The following is a 14,500-nucleotide window of genomic DNA, read 5'->3' on the forward strand; positions in this document are numbered from 1 at the left end:
ATCAGGCTTAATAATAAGCTGGGAATACTGGGAGAGGAAAGGGGAAAGGAAAGGTCATAAATCTTCCTCTTGAGGACAGAAGTTGGATGTCACTGTTCTCACTTCTGTTTGGCTAGGGTCTGAGTGTCTTCTGTGGGCTGGGATGTGTCCCATGTTGGGTCCTGCCACTTCCACACCTCTTCTTTCACTGAATCCCAGCATGGTGGCCGAGCACCTCTGCCACTCTCCAACCCACCACCTGGAGAGAGGTCAAAGGGAAATGTCTCAGCTGGAATAAGTGGTCAGGAGCCAACCTCGTCTGCTGCCCCAGCACATTGAGCACTGCAGGGGGTGAGGTTTAGCACCACAACCAAGAGGTGCCTGGGGCCAGGTGATGCACACGAGGTGCTTCAGCAGCCTGTAACCACCGGCAGGGCTCAGGGTCATGGGGCAATGAGGGTCCCAGCTGGAGCTTCAGCCTAAGGTTAGGGTGCCCAGACCAAAAGTCAAGGATCCCTGGATCCCAGTATGGTGAGGGCCTGGAATTGACCTTTGGAGATCATCCAGTCCAACCCTCCTGCTCAGCAGGGGCACCCAAAACAGCTTGCCCAGGATCACAGTGACCACATGGGTTTGGAATCTCTCCGCAGAAGGAGATTCCACAACCTCTATGAGCAGCCTGCTCCAGAGCTCCCCCATCCTTAAAGAAGTTTCTCCTCTCTGCTTTGTGTCTGTGTGTCCCTTGGCTCCATCGCTGAAGGAAGGACATCTGTGCAGCCATGAACAGACCCTGCGAGACCCTGGGCCTGTCCCACGTGGCAGGGATGTGTCAGCCCCACAGGAGCTGCAACATCAACGAGGACACAGGACTGCCCCTGGCCTTCACTGTGGCCCATGAGCTCGGACACAGGTACCACCACTTTCCTCCTCCTCTCCTCTCAGCTCTGTCCTCTGCTCTGCTGAGCCAGGGCTTGAGAAGGCATGGGTGGAAGCTGGGAGGAGATTGGCAAGTGGCTTCTCACTGGGGCAAACTTTTCCTCTGCACCCTTGAGAACTTGCCCTGGGATTTCCATTTGAGAGTTCATTTCTTTGGGTGCCCCAGGCTCAACGAAAACCAAGGCAACCTGCACAGGTTGTGTTTGTCCTTTGTTGCTGTTGTGGAAGGTTCTGGAGAAGAGGGTTGGCCATTAGAAGTTTTAAGGAAAGGTCTGAGTACAGAATCAGCAGCAGAATTTTGCCCTGATTTCGATTCAGCTTTGACAAGATCACTTAAAGATTTTAGTTCATAAAAGAGAAGTTGGGACACATGGTCCTTGAGGCCACTTCCAACCTGGAATCTGATGATTCTGTGCCACCTTTGCCTGGTAAAAGCACCTACCCAGTGAGGTTCATTAACTTGGTGTTCTTTGGTGGCCTCGTTTCTTTTCTTTGTTCTTGTCTGAGCTTTCAGTAAGAAAACTGAAATAAAATCATAGAGTCACAGAATTGTTTAGGTTGGAAAAGACCTCTAAAATCATGGAGTCCAACCACCAACCCAACACCACCACTGCCATTAAACCACGTCCCAAAGTGCTATGGCCACACATTTCTTGAACACCTCCAGGATGGTGACTCCACCACCTCCCTGGGCAGCCTATTCCAGTGCCTGACCACTCCTGCAGGAAATAAATTGTTCCTAGTTTCCAACCTAAACCTCCCCTGGCACGATTTCAGACCTGCTACTGGCAAGAGAAGACCAACCCCCACCTCTCTCCAGCCTCCTTTCAGGGAGCTGTAGAGAGCCAGAAGGTCTCCCCTCAGCCGCCTTTTCTCCAGGCTGAACAACCCCAGTTCCCTCAGCTGCTCCTCACCAGACCTCTTCTCCAGACTCTTCACCAGCTTCGTTGCCCTTCTAAATCGTTGGGACAAAGTCCTGAGCAGTGACCCTGGTATGAGCAAAGCATGCCCCAGGGCCAGGTGCCCAGGTGCTGCTGGAGGCCAGTGTCCGGCGTGGTGCGCGGTGGTGCTGGGCAGCAGAGCGGCTGCGGCAGTGTGTGGCTCACCTCTCCTTTGTGGGGCTGTGCTCTTACACAGTTTTGGGATTCAGCATGATGGAAGCAGCAATGACTGTGAGCCAGTTGGGAAAAGACCTTTCATCATGTCTCCACAGCTCCTGTATGACACGTCCCCACTCACCTGGTCCCGCTGCAGCCGCGAGTACATCACACGATTCCTTGAGTAAGTCCTCTCTTCCTTCCTCTTCTTCCTCACTCCTGGGGTGCTGGGAGTGGCTTGGGTCTTGGATTTGCAGCTGGGGGCTGGTCAAGCAAAAGTCAGCCCCAGGGCACTTTGCAGGAAAGGACTTCGGGGTGGTGGTGGGTGAAAAGCTGGAGATGAGCCAGCCATGGGCACTTGCAGCCCAGATGGCCAATGGCAGCCTGGGCTGCATCCAAAGCAGTGTGGCCAGCAGATGAGAGAGGTGATTCTGCCCCTCTGCTCTGCTGAGCCCTCACCTGCAGTGCTGTGTACAACTCTGGAGTCTCCAAGGCAAGAAGGACATGGATCTGCTGAAGGTCCAGAGGAGCCACAGAAATGATCAGAGGGCTACAGCACCTCTCCTGTGGGGACAGGCTGAGGGAGTTGGGGCTGTTCAGCCTGGAGAAGAGAAGGCTCTGGTGAGATCTTAGAGTTGCATTTCACTATCTGAAGGGGACCTAGAGAAAGGCTGGGGAGAGACTGTTCAGAAGGGCCTGTGGGGATAGGACATGGGGCAATGGTTTGAGACTGAAGCAGAGGAGGTTTAGGTTGGACATCAGGAGGAAGCTCTTCACAATGAGGGTGGTGAGACACTGGCACAGGCTGTCCAGAGATGTAATTGAGGCCCCACCCCTGGAGACATTCAAAGTCAAACTTGATGTGGCCCCGAGCAACTTGTTCTAGTTGGAGGTGTCCCTGCTGAGTGCTGGGGGAGATAGAGCAAGATGCTCTTTGAGGGGCTCCTTCAAACCAATGCACTCGGCAAATCCATGATCTCACTTGGTTGCCTCTGTCCTTGCTGTGAAGGGTGAAGGTTTGAACACAAAAGCATCAGAAGCATTTGGGTGGTGGAATGAGAGGCCTGAGTCATAAAGTCAGAGAGGTTTTCAGCACAGATGAGGAGCTGACCTGCTGGGAAGCAGCTTTGTGGAGGCAGACCTAGGAGTGCTGGTGGACAAGATGCTGCCCATGGACCAGCAATGTGCCCTCATGGTCAAGAAGGCAAATAGTACCCTGGGGAGCATGAAGAGCAATGTGGCCAGCAAGTCAAGGGGTGCTCTTCTCTCCCTCTACTCTGCCCTTGTGAGGCCACATCTGGAGAACTGAGTTCAGTTCTGGGCTCACGAGTTCAAGAGTGCCAGGAAACTACTGCAGGGAGTCCAGTGGAGGCTCTGAAGATGTTGAGGGGCATAGAGCACCTCTGAGGAGAAAGATCTGAGAGCCCTGGGGCTGTTCAGCCTGGAGAAGAGCAGCCCCAGAGGGGATCTGCTCAATGCTCAGCAAGACATAAAGGATCAGGGATGAGAGGATGGGGCCAGACTCGTCAGTGGTGTCCAGTGACAGGACAAGAGCCAGCAGGCACAAACCAGAACCCAGGAGGTTTGATTTGAAGATGAGGAGAGCATTCTTTGATGTGAGGGTGCTGGAGCCTTGGAGCAGGCTGCCCAGAGAGGTTGTAGAGTCTCCTCCTCTGGAGAGCTTCCAAACCCAGGTGGCCATTGTGATCCTGGTCAAGCTGCTGTGTGTATCCCTGCTTGAGCATAGGGGTTGGATTGGATGATCTCCAGAGGTCACTTCCAACCCCCTCCTTGGTGGGATTCTGGGATTCTTTGGTGCTCTGTGGAGTTCTCTTCAGCGCTGAGCGTGCAGCAGATGAGTGCCTGTGAGCAGGAGGCATCCCGTGAGGGAATGAGACAGGGCCAAGCTCTTCCCTGCATTTGTTTATTTTTAGCACCCCAGGGCAGCTCTTGCAGCTCGTTGTTGTTAAGCTGCTCGGAGCTCAGCCCAGAGCGTTGGGATTGTCAGCCAGTGGCTGCTCTGCAGGAACATTCTCTTGCTGTGGGCACCGAGAGCCTTGGCCAGGAGCAGTGGCAGGGGAGAGCTGGGTGAGGGTGGTGGGGCTGAGCTCCATAGAATCACAGCCTGGTAGGGGTCGGCAGGGACCTCTGCAGATCATCAAGGCCAGCCCCCTGACAAAGCAGAATCACCTAGGGCAGGTCACACAGGAGCGGCTCTTGAAAGCCTCTAGAGAGGGAGACTCCCCAGCCTCTCTGGTTCCAGGCTGATCCCAGGCTGGAGTATGTGGGCTTGGCTCCCGTCAGGGGGAATTACTTTGATTTATGGAGCTTTCTCGTGGCCACAGCGTTCTTGGCCCCTCTGCTTTTAACCTCTGCTGCTGGGTTAAGAATTTCCTGCTTGCAGTGACCTTGGGCTGCTCTGAGCTCGGATGGAGAAGAAGCAGAGCAGCTGCATGCTGCTCCACTTGTGTTTGGGGCTCTTTGTTCCCTCCCCAAAAGGTGCAGCTCTTCCTTAAGAGCAGAGCAAGCATCCTTCCCCAGCTGTGACTTCCCCCAGGCGAGGGAGAGGCCCCTCACCAGCATGGACATGAGTGTTTTAACACCACCTTGGCAGGAGAAGAAGAAGGAGGGGGGGGCAGGCAATGGGACCCTGCTGACCTGGGGTTGCTGGGTGTGCTGGAACAGACCAGGCAACAGAAAGCTCTCTGAGATGCTGGTTATTATTTCACAGCAGATGATTGTCTTACAAGCACTGCTGAATATTTAAGCATCTGCAAACGGTTCCTGTCATCAACCCATCCCTGGAGGTGTTTCAAAGCTGCAGAGATGTGGTGCTAAGGGATGTGATTTAGCACCAGCCTTGGTAGAGTTGGACTTGATGGTCTTAAAGGCCTTTTCCAACCATGGTGTGGTGGCTGTGAGTCTGACTTTGGGTGCAGCCAGGGCTGGGTGACCCTCTTGGTGAGGCTGTGGGTCAGGATCTGCTCAGAGGAGGTGAAAGAGGTCACCTCCCTGGTGCAGTGGTGCTGTCCTCCTCCGAACAAGCATCCCTTGTTCAGGATAGTGAGGGAGGCTGGCACAGTGTGGGTAGTGATGGTCCTGTGGTAGAGGTACCACTCTGGACCTGGGCATCTCAAGTTGTGCCAGGGGAGGTCTAGGCTGGATGTTAGGAGGAAGTTCTTCCCAGAGTGAATGATTTGCGTTGGAATGGGCTGCCCAGGGAGGTGATGGAGTCACCATCCCTGGAGGTGTTCAATAAAGCCTGGCTGAGGCACTTAGTGCCATGGTCTGGTTGACTGGATAGGGCTGGGTGCTAGGTTGGACTGGATGAGCTTGGAGGTCTCTTCCAACCTGGTTGATTCTGTTATCTCCTTGGCTCCAGGTCATGCCAGCACTTCCCAGACAAACCCTTGTAGGTGCTCCATGACTTTTTGCCCTCTAACCCTCAGAGGAGCTGGAAGATGTTCTAGAGCTCCTCGCTCTCCACCCTCACCATGCCACGAGTGATGGCGTTTCCCAGTCCAGCTGGTGGAGTACCCTTGTGAAATGGGTGCCCTGCTCTCCACCACCAGCCTGTGATGGAGTGGAGCAGCCTCCCTTTATCTCAGCAGCAGCCTTGGCACAGCTGCAGAATTCTCCCTAGGTTAAACAACCATTTGTCAAGCCTCTTTGCACAGCACTGAAGATCTTCCATCCTCTTGCCATGGGCTTCCTTCCAGCTGATCCCTACCATCCTGGAGCCTGGGGAAGCCCTATCTGTCACATCTCTCCCCTTCCAGTCCTGCCAGGCCCCCAATTTGTGCAGCTGATTGTTTCCAAGCTCCCATCGTTGCCTTTGTTTTGATGGAATTTGTTTGTTTGGTTTTTTGGATCACTTCTGCAGTTCCCTGAGAGCTTTTGGAATGTTAATGCTGCTTTCAGATGGCTCTGCACATCCTCCCAGCATGCTCACATGTGGGGGTTTAATCCTTTAGCCCATCTCCTCCCTCATCCAGCTCGTTAAGGAAGGGACCTCTGAGCGCTTCGGAGTGTGGTTTGTTGCATAGCCTTGGGAAGCCTGGGAGAAACTCCTGCCAAATTCTGGCTTGGGGATGTCTTTTGGCCAGTTGTGGGGACCAGTAGGGACAGCTGGAAAATATTGGACGAAGAAATTGAGTTTTAAATGTAGCACTGGAAAGCTGACACAGCACATCCAGTCTGTATCTCCCTCCTGTAATCTGGGGTTGTTCAGCCTGGAGGAGAAAAGGCTCCAGGGAAACCTTCTGGTGGCCTTTCAGTGCTTAAAGGGGCTGATCAGAAAGCTGGGGACAGGCTTTTGAGCAGGGCCTGTTGTGACAGGACAAGAGGTGATAGTTTGAACTGGAAGAGGGAGATTCAGAGTGGAGAGAAGGGAGAAATGTTTGATGAGTGTGGTGACAGCCTGTCGCAGGTTGCCCAGAGAGGTGGGACATGCTTCATGCCTGGAACCATTTCAGGCCAGGTTGTTTGGGGCTCTGAGCAAGCTGCTCTAATTGCAGGTGTCCCTGCTGGCTGCAGGGGGTTGTACTGGATGAGCCTTAAAGGTCCCTTCCGACCCAAACCGTTCCATGATTCCATCATTCTCTGGTATTTTAAGGGCCTGTCTCCTGCCAAGTGAAGTAGTGTGGACCTCACTGGAGTGCAGTGGGAGAGGGAAGAAGGTGCTGATTCTGCCAGACATCCCCCATGGCACTGCCAGCACCCCAGAGCAGGAGCACCCCCATATACATGGCCCTCCTGTTGCTGCTTTGAGTTGAGGAGGAATCTGTTTCCATGTGAACTTAGAGCCATTCCCAGTCAAAATCAGCAGAAGTGATCCAATCTGCTGGGAAAGCCTCGCCAGGGAACCTCACTGTGCTGGAAACAAGTTTAAGTCAGCACTGAAAGCTCCACGAGTGGCAATTTCTGGTGTGTTTGTGGAGCATCATAGCAAAAGCAGAGCCAGGACCATCCCTCGTGGCTCCTGCAGCCTGGCCACCAGCCACCGGCCGCCTCCTTGGCTCGAGTTCAACATCTCTGTTCTAAAATTGTCCTGCCCAGCACAGTTTGAGCTCTGTTTGTAATGGCAGAGGCAGGCTGAGTGCTGACAATCTGCTTTATTGCAACGAGCAGGCTGTTGACACGCGGGTTGTGGTGTCCACGGGGACCTTCGTGGGGTTGGAGTGATGTAGGACAGCATCTGGCTCTTGGCAGTGAGCTGTTTGTTCAGTGAAACCCTTCCCCTTGAAAGGGAGCTGAGTTGCTGACCTGTTCACAAAGCAAAAATCCAGGGAGTTATTCCCAGGGAAAAAAAGACATTCCTGTCTTGCCAGAGACTCATGGAATGGGTTGGGTTGGAAAGGGCCTTAATGATCATCCAGTTCCAACCTCTGGCTATGGGCAGGGACACCTCCTGCTGTATCAGGTTGCTCAAAGCCTCATCCAGCCTGGCCTTGAGCACCACCAGGGAGGGGATGTTCATCATGGGGTTGGGGGCGTTTCAGGGGGAAAAGGGGGAGTGTGCAAGGCAGGGGCACGGAGAAGCTGCTGCTGCCTTCACCTGTTTTGCTTCCTGACATCTGTTGCATGAGGAAAGGCTGAGAGAGCTGGGGCTGTTTAGCCTGGGGAAGAGGAGGCTGAGGGAGGAGCTCAGCAAAGCTTACAAATATCTAGGGGGTGGGTGTCAGGAAGATGGGCCCAGGCTCATCTCTGTGGTCTCCAGGACAAGAGCTAATGGGCATAAGCTGGAACATGGGAAGTTCCATCTTATCATGAAAAGGAGCTTCTCTACTTTGAGGCAAGCAGGGCACTGGAGCTGGCTGCCCAGAGAGGTGATGGAGTCTTCTCTGGAGATTTTTGAGGCCCTTCTGGATGTGTTCCTACGTGATCTGCTTTGGGTGATCTTGCAGTGGGGGTGGACTTGATCTTCAGAGGTCCCTTCCAAACCTTACCATTCCCCATCACTCACTGGATGGTCACTCTGGAAGCAGGCACCCACCCTGAGAGGCAGTTACCCCTCCATGTGCTGGAGCAGCTCTAGGGTTGAGTGGAGACCCAAGCTCATAGCAGCTAGGGATGCTGATTGCTCCTGGTGGTGGTGGGACATTAACGAGCTGTGGTTCCTCCGTTGGCAGCTGCCGGGTGTGCCGGGCTGGTGGTGACGCTGCTGTGACCCCTCTCTTTCAGCCGGGGCTGGGGGCTCTGCCTGGATGACCCCCCTGCCCGGGAGGTGCTGGACTACCCCTTGGTGCCTCCGGGTGTCCTCTATGACGTTGGCCACCAGTGCCGGCTGCAGTACGGACCCTACTCCACCTTCTGCGACGACATGGATGTAAGCCAAGGTCTCCCCCAACGTAACCCCCCCAGGCTGGTGGGGCTGTGAGGGGTTTTCTGGGGGCAGGAAGGGCTTTGCATGGGGCAATCCTCCCTCTGCAGGCTCAGCCTGTGCTGGTGGGTTGGCTGCTGCAGTGACCAGGTCCTGCTCAACGGTGTTTTCTGCAGAGCGTCTGCAACACGCTGTGGTGCACGGTGGGGAACACCTGCCACTCCAAGCTGGACGCGGCCGTGGATGGCACAGCGTGTGGGCACAACAAGGTAATGGGGAGCAGCCCCCTCCGTGGCTGCAGACACTCCTCCTCCTGAATAGAGAGGAGTTTTGCAGCCTCCATCGCACAGGCATGGGGTGCCCTTGCTGCCCTTGCCCTGCCCAAACCTCTGCTGGGGAGGGTCTGCCTTCAGCGGAGCTGAAGGTGCCTCAGGGTGGTGAACCCCACGTGGTGGCAGGGGAGAGCACAAGGCTTGTTCTGCTCGGTGGGTGCTGCACCAGGAACAGGGTGTGGAGGGGCCCAGCTGTCAGCAAGCAGCTCTGGTCACCCTTGGCTCCTCTACTGTGGGGCTGAGCCCTCACCCTACACTTCTCCAGGACAAGGTTTTCCTGCTCAGTTTCCTACCCATCTCCACAAAGCCAGAGTCATAAAAAAGCTTCATTAGTTCAGTGTCCCCTCCCCAAGCCATGGCCCCAGAGCACCAGAGGTGACCCTGGGCTTAGCTGTTGCTCCCTGCAGAATCTCCCATGGTGCTTTGTATGGATGTGGCTGTGCCTCTGGGCTGAGATGGGGCTCTGAATCCTCTTGTATGGACGTGGCTGTGCCTCTGAGCTGAGATGGGGCTCTAAATCCTCTTGTATGGATGTGGCTGTGTCTCTGAGCTGAGATGGGGCTCTGAATCCTCTTGTATGGACGTGGCTGTGCCTCTGAGCTGAGATGGGGCACTGAATCCTCTTGTATGGATGTGGCTGTGCCTCTGAGCTGAGATGGGGCTCTAAATCCTCTTGTGTGGACGTGGCTGTGCTCCTGGGCTGAGATGGGGCTCTAAATCCTCTTGTATGGACGTGGCTGTGCTCCTGGGCTGAGATGGGGCTCCGAATTCCTCTTGCTGGTGGGTCTGGTGGAGGTGTGGGTGTTTTGTCTTGGAGAAACCCTCAGACAGGTCAACATCTGAATTTCCCATCCTTAGAGGTGCATCAAGCCCTAGCAGAACCCCACATGAGCAAAGCGTGGATTTGGGGGCAATTTTGAGGGGCTCTCTGGTTACCTGCTGTAGTGGTTCTAGCCATCACCTCCCCCCTCCTCTCCACCAGGATTCACCCAGACTAAACTCAGCCAGCTGGAAGTTAAAGAATGAGGCTTTATATTCACAGCTTAGCACAATTTACAAGCTAATATATACACACAGTATATCACAAACATTTACAGCTATATACAAGGTAAAAGTAATACAGAAATACAAGACCCCCTCCCAGCAGTCAGAGAGCCCAGGAGGGGCTCCCAACCACCCTTCCACCTTCTTTCCACCCCTATCTCAGAATCTCCCTTAGGTGCAAGGTGAGCTGGAAAGGTCAGCAAGGGGTGTTAGAAGCGGAATGATGAGTTGGAAAATGTGCAGGCAGAAGAGTTAACAGGGCAAAAGCCAGACAGAGACTGTCTTATCTGTGTTTGCCTCCTTGCTTTTATATGCCCCAGCAGAACGAAAGGGTAACTTGGAGATCACCACGTTTCTTTTCACAGCCAAGAGTCTGATTTCTCTCATTAAAACATGCTAACTTGGAAAATGTTCTAAGTGTTAGCCTCTAAGCAGCACACCTGCTGAAGCTTTGCTCTCTCTTCTGCTGGGCTGTCCCCCTGCAGTGGTGCTTCAACGGCGAGTGCGTGCCGGTGGGTTACCGTCCCGAGGCCATCGACGGCGGCTGGAGCCCCTGGAGCTCCTGGGCCCTGTGCTCGCGGAGCTGCGGCGCCGGCGTGCAGAGCGCGGAGAGGCAGTGCAGCAGCCCCACGTAAGCAGCGGCTTGCTCCCGCAGGGGCCAGCCAGGACCCCCTCCAGCAGAGGAACCCAACACTTCGTAGGAGCAGAGTCCACCTGCAACCCAGCACCGCTGTGGCCGTCAAACCACGCCCCAAAGTGCCGTGCCCACGGGGTTCTGGAACGCCGCCAGGGATGGGGACTCCAGCACCTCCCTGGGTGGCCTCTTCCAATGCCTGACCCCTCTTGCAGGAACGAATTTGTTCCTAATCTCCAAAGTAAGCCTCCTCTGGCACCATTTCAGGCCATTTCCTTTCATTCCATCACCTGATACCAAGGAGAAGAAAGCAGCCCTCACCTGGCTCCAACCTCTTTTCAGGGAGTTGTAGAGGGTGATAAGGTCTCCTCTTGGCCAAGAGTGATCCTGCTCCTGTACTGGGCATTGCTGAGGTGCCGCCTTGAATTCTGGGTTCAGTTTTGGGCTCCACACTTCAAGGACAATGAGGGGCTGGAGCAGGTCCAGAGAAGGGCAGTGAAGCTGATTAGTCTGGAGGACAGGTCTGGAGCAACTGAGGGAACTGGAGAAGAGGAGGCTGAGAAGTGGCTGGAATGAGCTGCCCAAGGAGGTTGTTGAGTCACCAACCCTGGATGTGTTTAAGGGTCATTTGGATGCAGTGCTTAGGGATATGGTTTAAAGCGAATCTTCTAGAGAAGGGTTATAGGTTGGACTTGCTGATCCTGAGGGGCTTTGCCAATCTGGATATTTCTGTGATTCTGTGACCTTCTGACTCCCTACAACTCTGATATGGGTCAAGAACTGGCTAGAAGGCTGGGCCCAGAGAGTGGTGGTGATCCTTGAGGTCTCTCCAAGCAGGTAGTCTATGATGTTGGGTCCACAGCCAGCTTCCTTACCCTACATTGCAGCAGTAGTTTGTTGGTTGTAACTGAGAGAGCTCCATATTGACTCCAAGTAGAGTCAAAAACGAATCCTCCTCAGTTGTGGATGCTCCATCTCTGGAAGTCTCCAAGATCAGGTTGGAGAGAGCTTTGAGCAACCAGATGATGTCTGCTCGCTGCAGGGGGATTGGACTAGATGACTTTTAAGATCTCTTCCAAGCCAAAGCCTTGTGTGACTCTCTGCTATCCCTTTCCCTCCCATGGCCAGACCCAAGTACGGGGGCAGGTACTGCCTGGGGGAGCGGAAGCGGTTCCGGATCTGCAACGTCAAGCCGTGTCCCCCGGACAAGCCTTCCTTCCGCCAGGTCCAGTGCAGCCACTTCAACCCCATGCTCTACAAGGGCAAGCTCTACAAGTGGACGCCGGTGCCCAACAACAGTGAGTCCCAGGGCAAAGCCTACAGAGAAATATAGAAGAGGGTCAAGAAGGTCTTCCCAACAGCTTCATCTTGCTGTGGGTGGCCACAAGATTGGCCTTGCAGCCGGTGCTGTTCAGTGTCCTCATTGATGACACACAGAGCGAGGCTGAGGGCACCCCCAGCAAGTTGGCCAGTGACACCAAGCTGGCTGGTGAGGTTGATAAGTCTGAAGGACAGGATGGCTGCTATCCAGAGGGACCTGGGAAGGCAGGCTGAGGAGAATCTCATGAGGTTCAGTAAGGCAAAGTGCAAGGTTCTGCACCTGGGTCAGGACAATCCTCGGTGCCAATCCAGGCTTGGGGCTGATGAGATTGAGAGCAGCCCTGCAGAAAAGGGCTTGGGGTGGTGGTGGGTGAGAAGCTGGAGATGAGCCAGCCATGGGCACTTGCAGCCCAGAGGGCCAATGGCAGCCTGGGCTGCATCAAAAGCAGAGTACCCAGCAGATGAGAGAGGTGATTCTGCCCCTCTGCACTGCTCTGGTGAGACATCACCTGCAGTGTTGTGTCCAGTTGTGAGGCACTCAGCACAGGAGAGACATGGACCTGCTGGGGAGGGTTTAGAGTAGTCCACAAAGATGATCAGAGGGCTACAGCACCTCTCCTGTGGGGAATGCTTGGAAGAGTTGGGGCTGTTGAGTCTGGAGAAGAGAAGGCTCTGGGGAGACTTTAGAGCTGCGTTTCAACATCTGAAGGGAACCTACAGGAAGGCTGGGGAGAGACTATTCAGAAGGGCCTATGGAGATAGGACAAGGGGGGATGGTTTGAAACTGGAGCAGAGGAGGTTTAGGTTGGGCATTAGGAGGAAGTTCCTCACAATGAGGGTGGTAAGATACTGGAACAAGTTGCCCAGAGATGTGGTTGAGGTCTCATCTCTGGAGACATTTGAGGTCAGACTTGAAGAGCCCCTGGGCAGCCTGATCTAGCTGGAGGTGTCCCTGCTGACTGCAGAGGGGTTGCACAAGATGCCCTTTGAGGGTCCCTTCCAACATGATGCAATCTGTGATCCTGTGTAAGCTGTGGCTGGGCTTGCAGGGAGTTTGAGTTGTGTTTTTGGAGATGATTTGGAGGCCCCCAGGCGCTGGGGCTCAGCTGTTGCCTGTTGGCTTCCCCAGTTAACCCCTGCGAGCTGCACTGCCGGCCAGAGGATGAGTACTTTGCGGAGAAGCTGCGGGACGCTGTCATCGACGGGACCCCCTGCTATGAGATGAACGCCAGCAGAGACATCTGCATCAATGGCATCTGCAAGGTGGGGCCCAGCCCTCCTCCTGCTGGGGGGAGGAGGAGCCCAGGGACCATCCCTGTGCTCAGGGAAATGGATCTGGGCATTGAGACCTGTCCCTTAGGTGAACATTGTTCCCTCTCACCTGCACTCATGGGCTGGAGAGAGGAAGGGAGGTTTTGATTGGAAATAAGGTCAGAGATAAAGAAGGGGACATGAGCTGTGATGATGCTGAGGGGCCTGGGGCAGCTCTGTGAGGAAGAAAGGCTGAGAGCCCTGGGGCTGGTGAGCCTGCAGAAGAGCAGCCTGAGAGGGGATCTGCGCAATGTCCAGCAAGAGATAAAGGGTGGGAGGCAAGAGGATGAGGCCAGGCTCTTCTCAGTGCCCAGACACAGGACAAGGAGTAGGCACAAACTGCAACCCAGGAGGTTCCATCTGAAGATGAGGAGAGAGTTCTTTAGGGTACTGGAGCAGGCTGTCCAGAGAGACTGGATTCTCTGGAGGTCTTCCAGAACCAGGTGGCCATTGTGATGCTGGGCCAGCTGCTGTGGGTGCCTCTGCTTTAGCAGATGATCCCAGAGGTCACTTCTGACCCCCACCATGCTGTGAATCTCTGAGAGGACATCCAGCTCAGCTCTTCATCCTGAGTGTGGCCGTGGGTCTTACCTGGGGGCCTCTCCCAGTCTTGGACTTTATCACAGAATCCCAGTATGTGGGGGTTAGAAGAGACCTCTGAAGCTCATCCAATCCAGACCTGTAAAAAGACCCCAACTTGCCCTTCTCTCCCACTTGTCTTCCTTATTTTCCACTGCTGGGGACCAAGACTGATCCTCTCCCTTGTTCCTCCCACACTAATGTTGGAATCATCTCCCAAGGGCAGCAGTGGATTCTCCTACACTGGTCAGTTTTAAGACCCAGCTCATTTCTGTTTCACTGTCACCTAGAAAGGTCAGAGCAGATGACACTCGGGGTCCCTTCCAACCTGGCATTCTGTGATTCCATTGGCTGATGTGGTGGGAAGTTGGGGTGACATGGGGACACAGGTGACTGATGGAGCTACCTTGCAGAATGTGGGCTGCGACTATGAGATCGACTCCAATGCGGTGGAGGACCGGTGTGGTGTCTGCCACGGGGACGGTTCCACCTGCCACACTGTCCAGAAGACCTTTGAGGACAGCGAGGGGCTGGGTAAGGTGTAAGGATTGGCACAGCAAGGGGCTGGGTAAGGTGTGAGGAGTGGCACAGCGAGGGGCTGGGTAAGGTGTAAGGAGTGGCACAGCGAGGGGCTGGGTAAGGTGTGAGGAGTGGCACAGTGAGGGGCTGGGTAAGGTGTGAGGAGTGGCACAGCGAGGGGCTGGGTAAGGTGTGAGGAGTGGCACAGCGAGGGGCTGGGTAAGGTGTGAGGAGTGGCACAGCGAGGGGCTGGGTAAGGTGTGAGGAGTGGCACAGCGAGGGGCTGGGTAAGGTGTGAGGAGTGGCACAGCGAGGGGCTGGGTAAGGTGTAAGGATTGGCACAGCAAGGGGCTGGGTAAGGTGTGAGGAGTGGCACAGCGAGGGGCTGGGTAAGGTGTGAGGAGTGGCACAGCGAGGGGCTGGGTAA

The 14,500-nt window shown here is 54.8% G+C and overlaps 1 protein-coding gene across 2 annotated transcripts in view; it reads left to right on the forward strand.

Moving 5' to 3' along the window:
- The window catches only part of ADAMTS7 (ADAM metallopeptidase with thrombospondin type 1 motif 7), a 53,805-nt gene that overhangs the window by 10,116 nt on the left and 29,189 nt on the right, over window positions 1–14,500 (forward strand). For both annotated transcript variants that reach the window (XM_064157799.1, XM_064157800.1), the window contains 8 exons: window positions 740–889; window positions 2,053–2,196; window positions 8,196–8,340; window positions 8,511–8,603; window positions 10,196–10,341; window positions 11,473–11,642; window positions 12,794–12,927; window positions 13,968–14,088. In XM_064157799.1, coding sequence (XP_064013869.1) covers window positions 740–889; window positions 2,053–2,196; window positions 8,196–8,340; window positions 8,511–8,603; window positions 10,196–10,341; window positions 11,473–11,642; window positions 12,794–12,927; window positions 13,968–14,088 — 1,103 coding nt within the window. The remainder of the gene's footprint in view (window positions 1–739; window positions 890–2,052; window positions 2,197–8,195; window positions 8,341–8,510; window positions 8,604–10,195; window positions 10,342–11,472; window positions 11,643–12,793; window positions 12,928–13,967; window positions 14,089–14,500) is intronic.

Source organism: Pogoniulus pusillus, chromosome 17 (genome assembly GCF_015220805.1).
Source record: "Pogoniulus pusillus isolate bPogPus1 chromosome 17, bPogPus1.pri, whole genome shotgun sequence".
NCBI lineage: Eukaryota > Metazoa > Chordata > Aves > Piciformes > Lybiidae > Pogoniulus > Pogoniulus pusillus.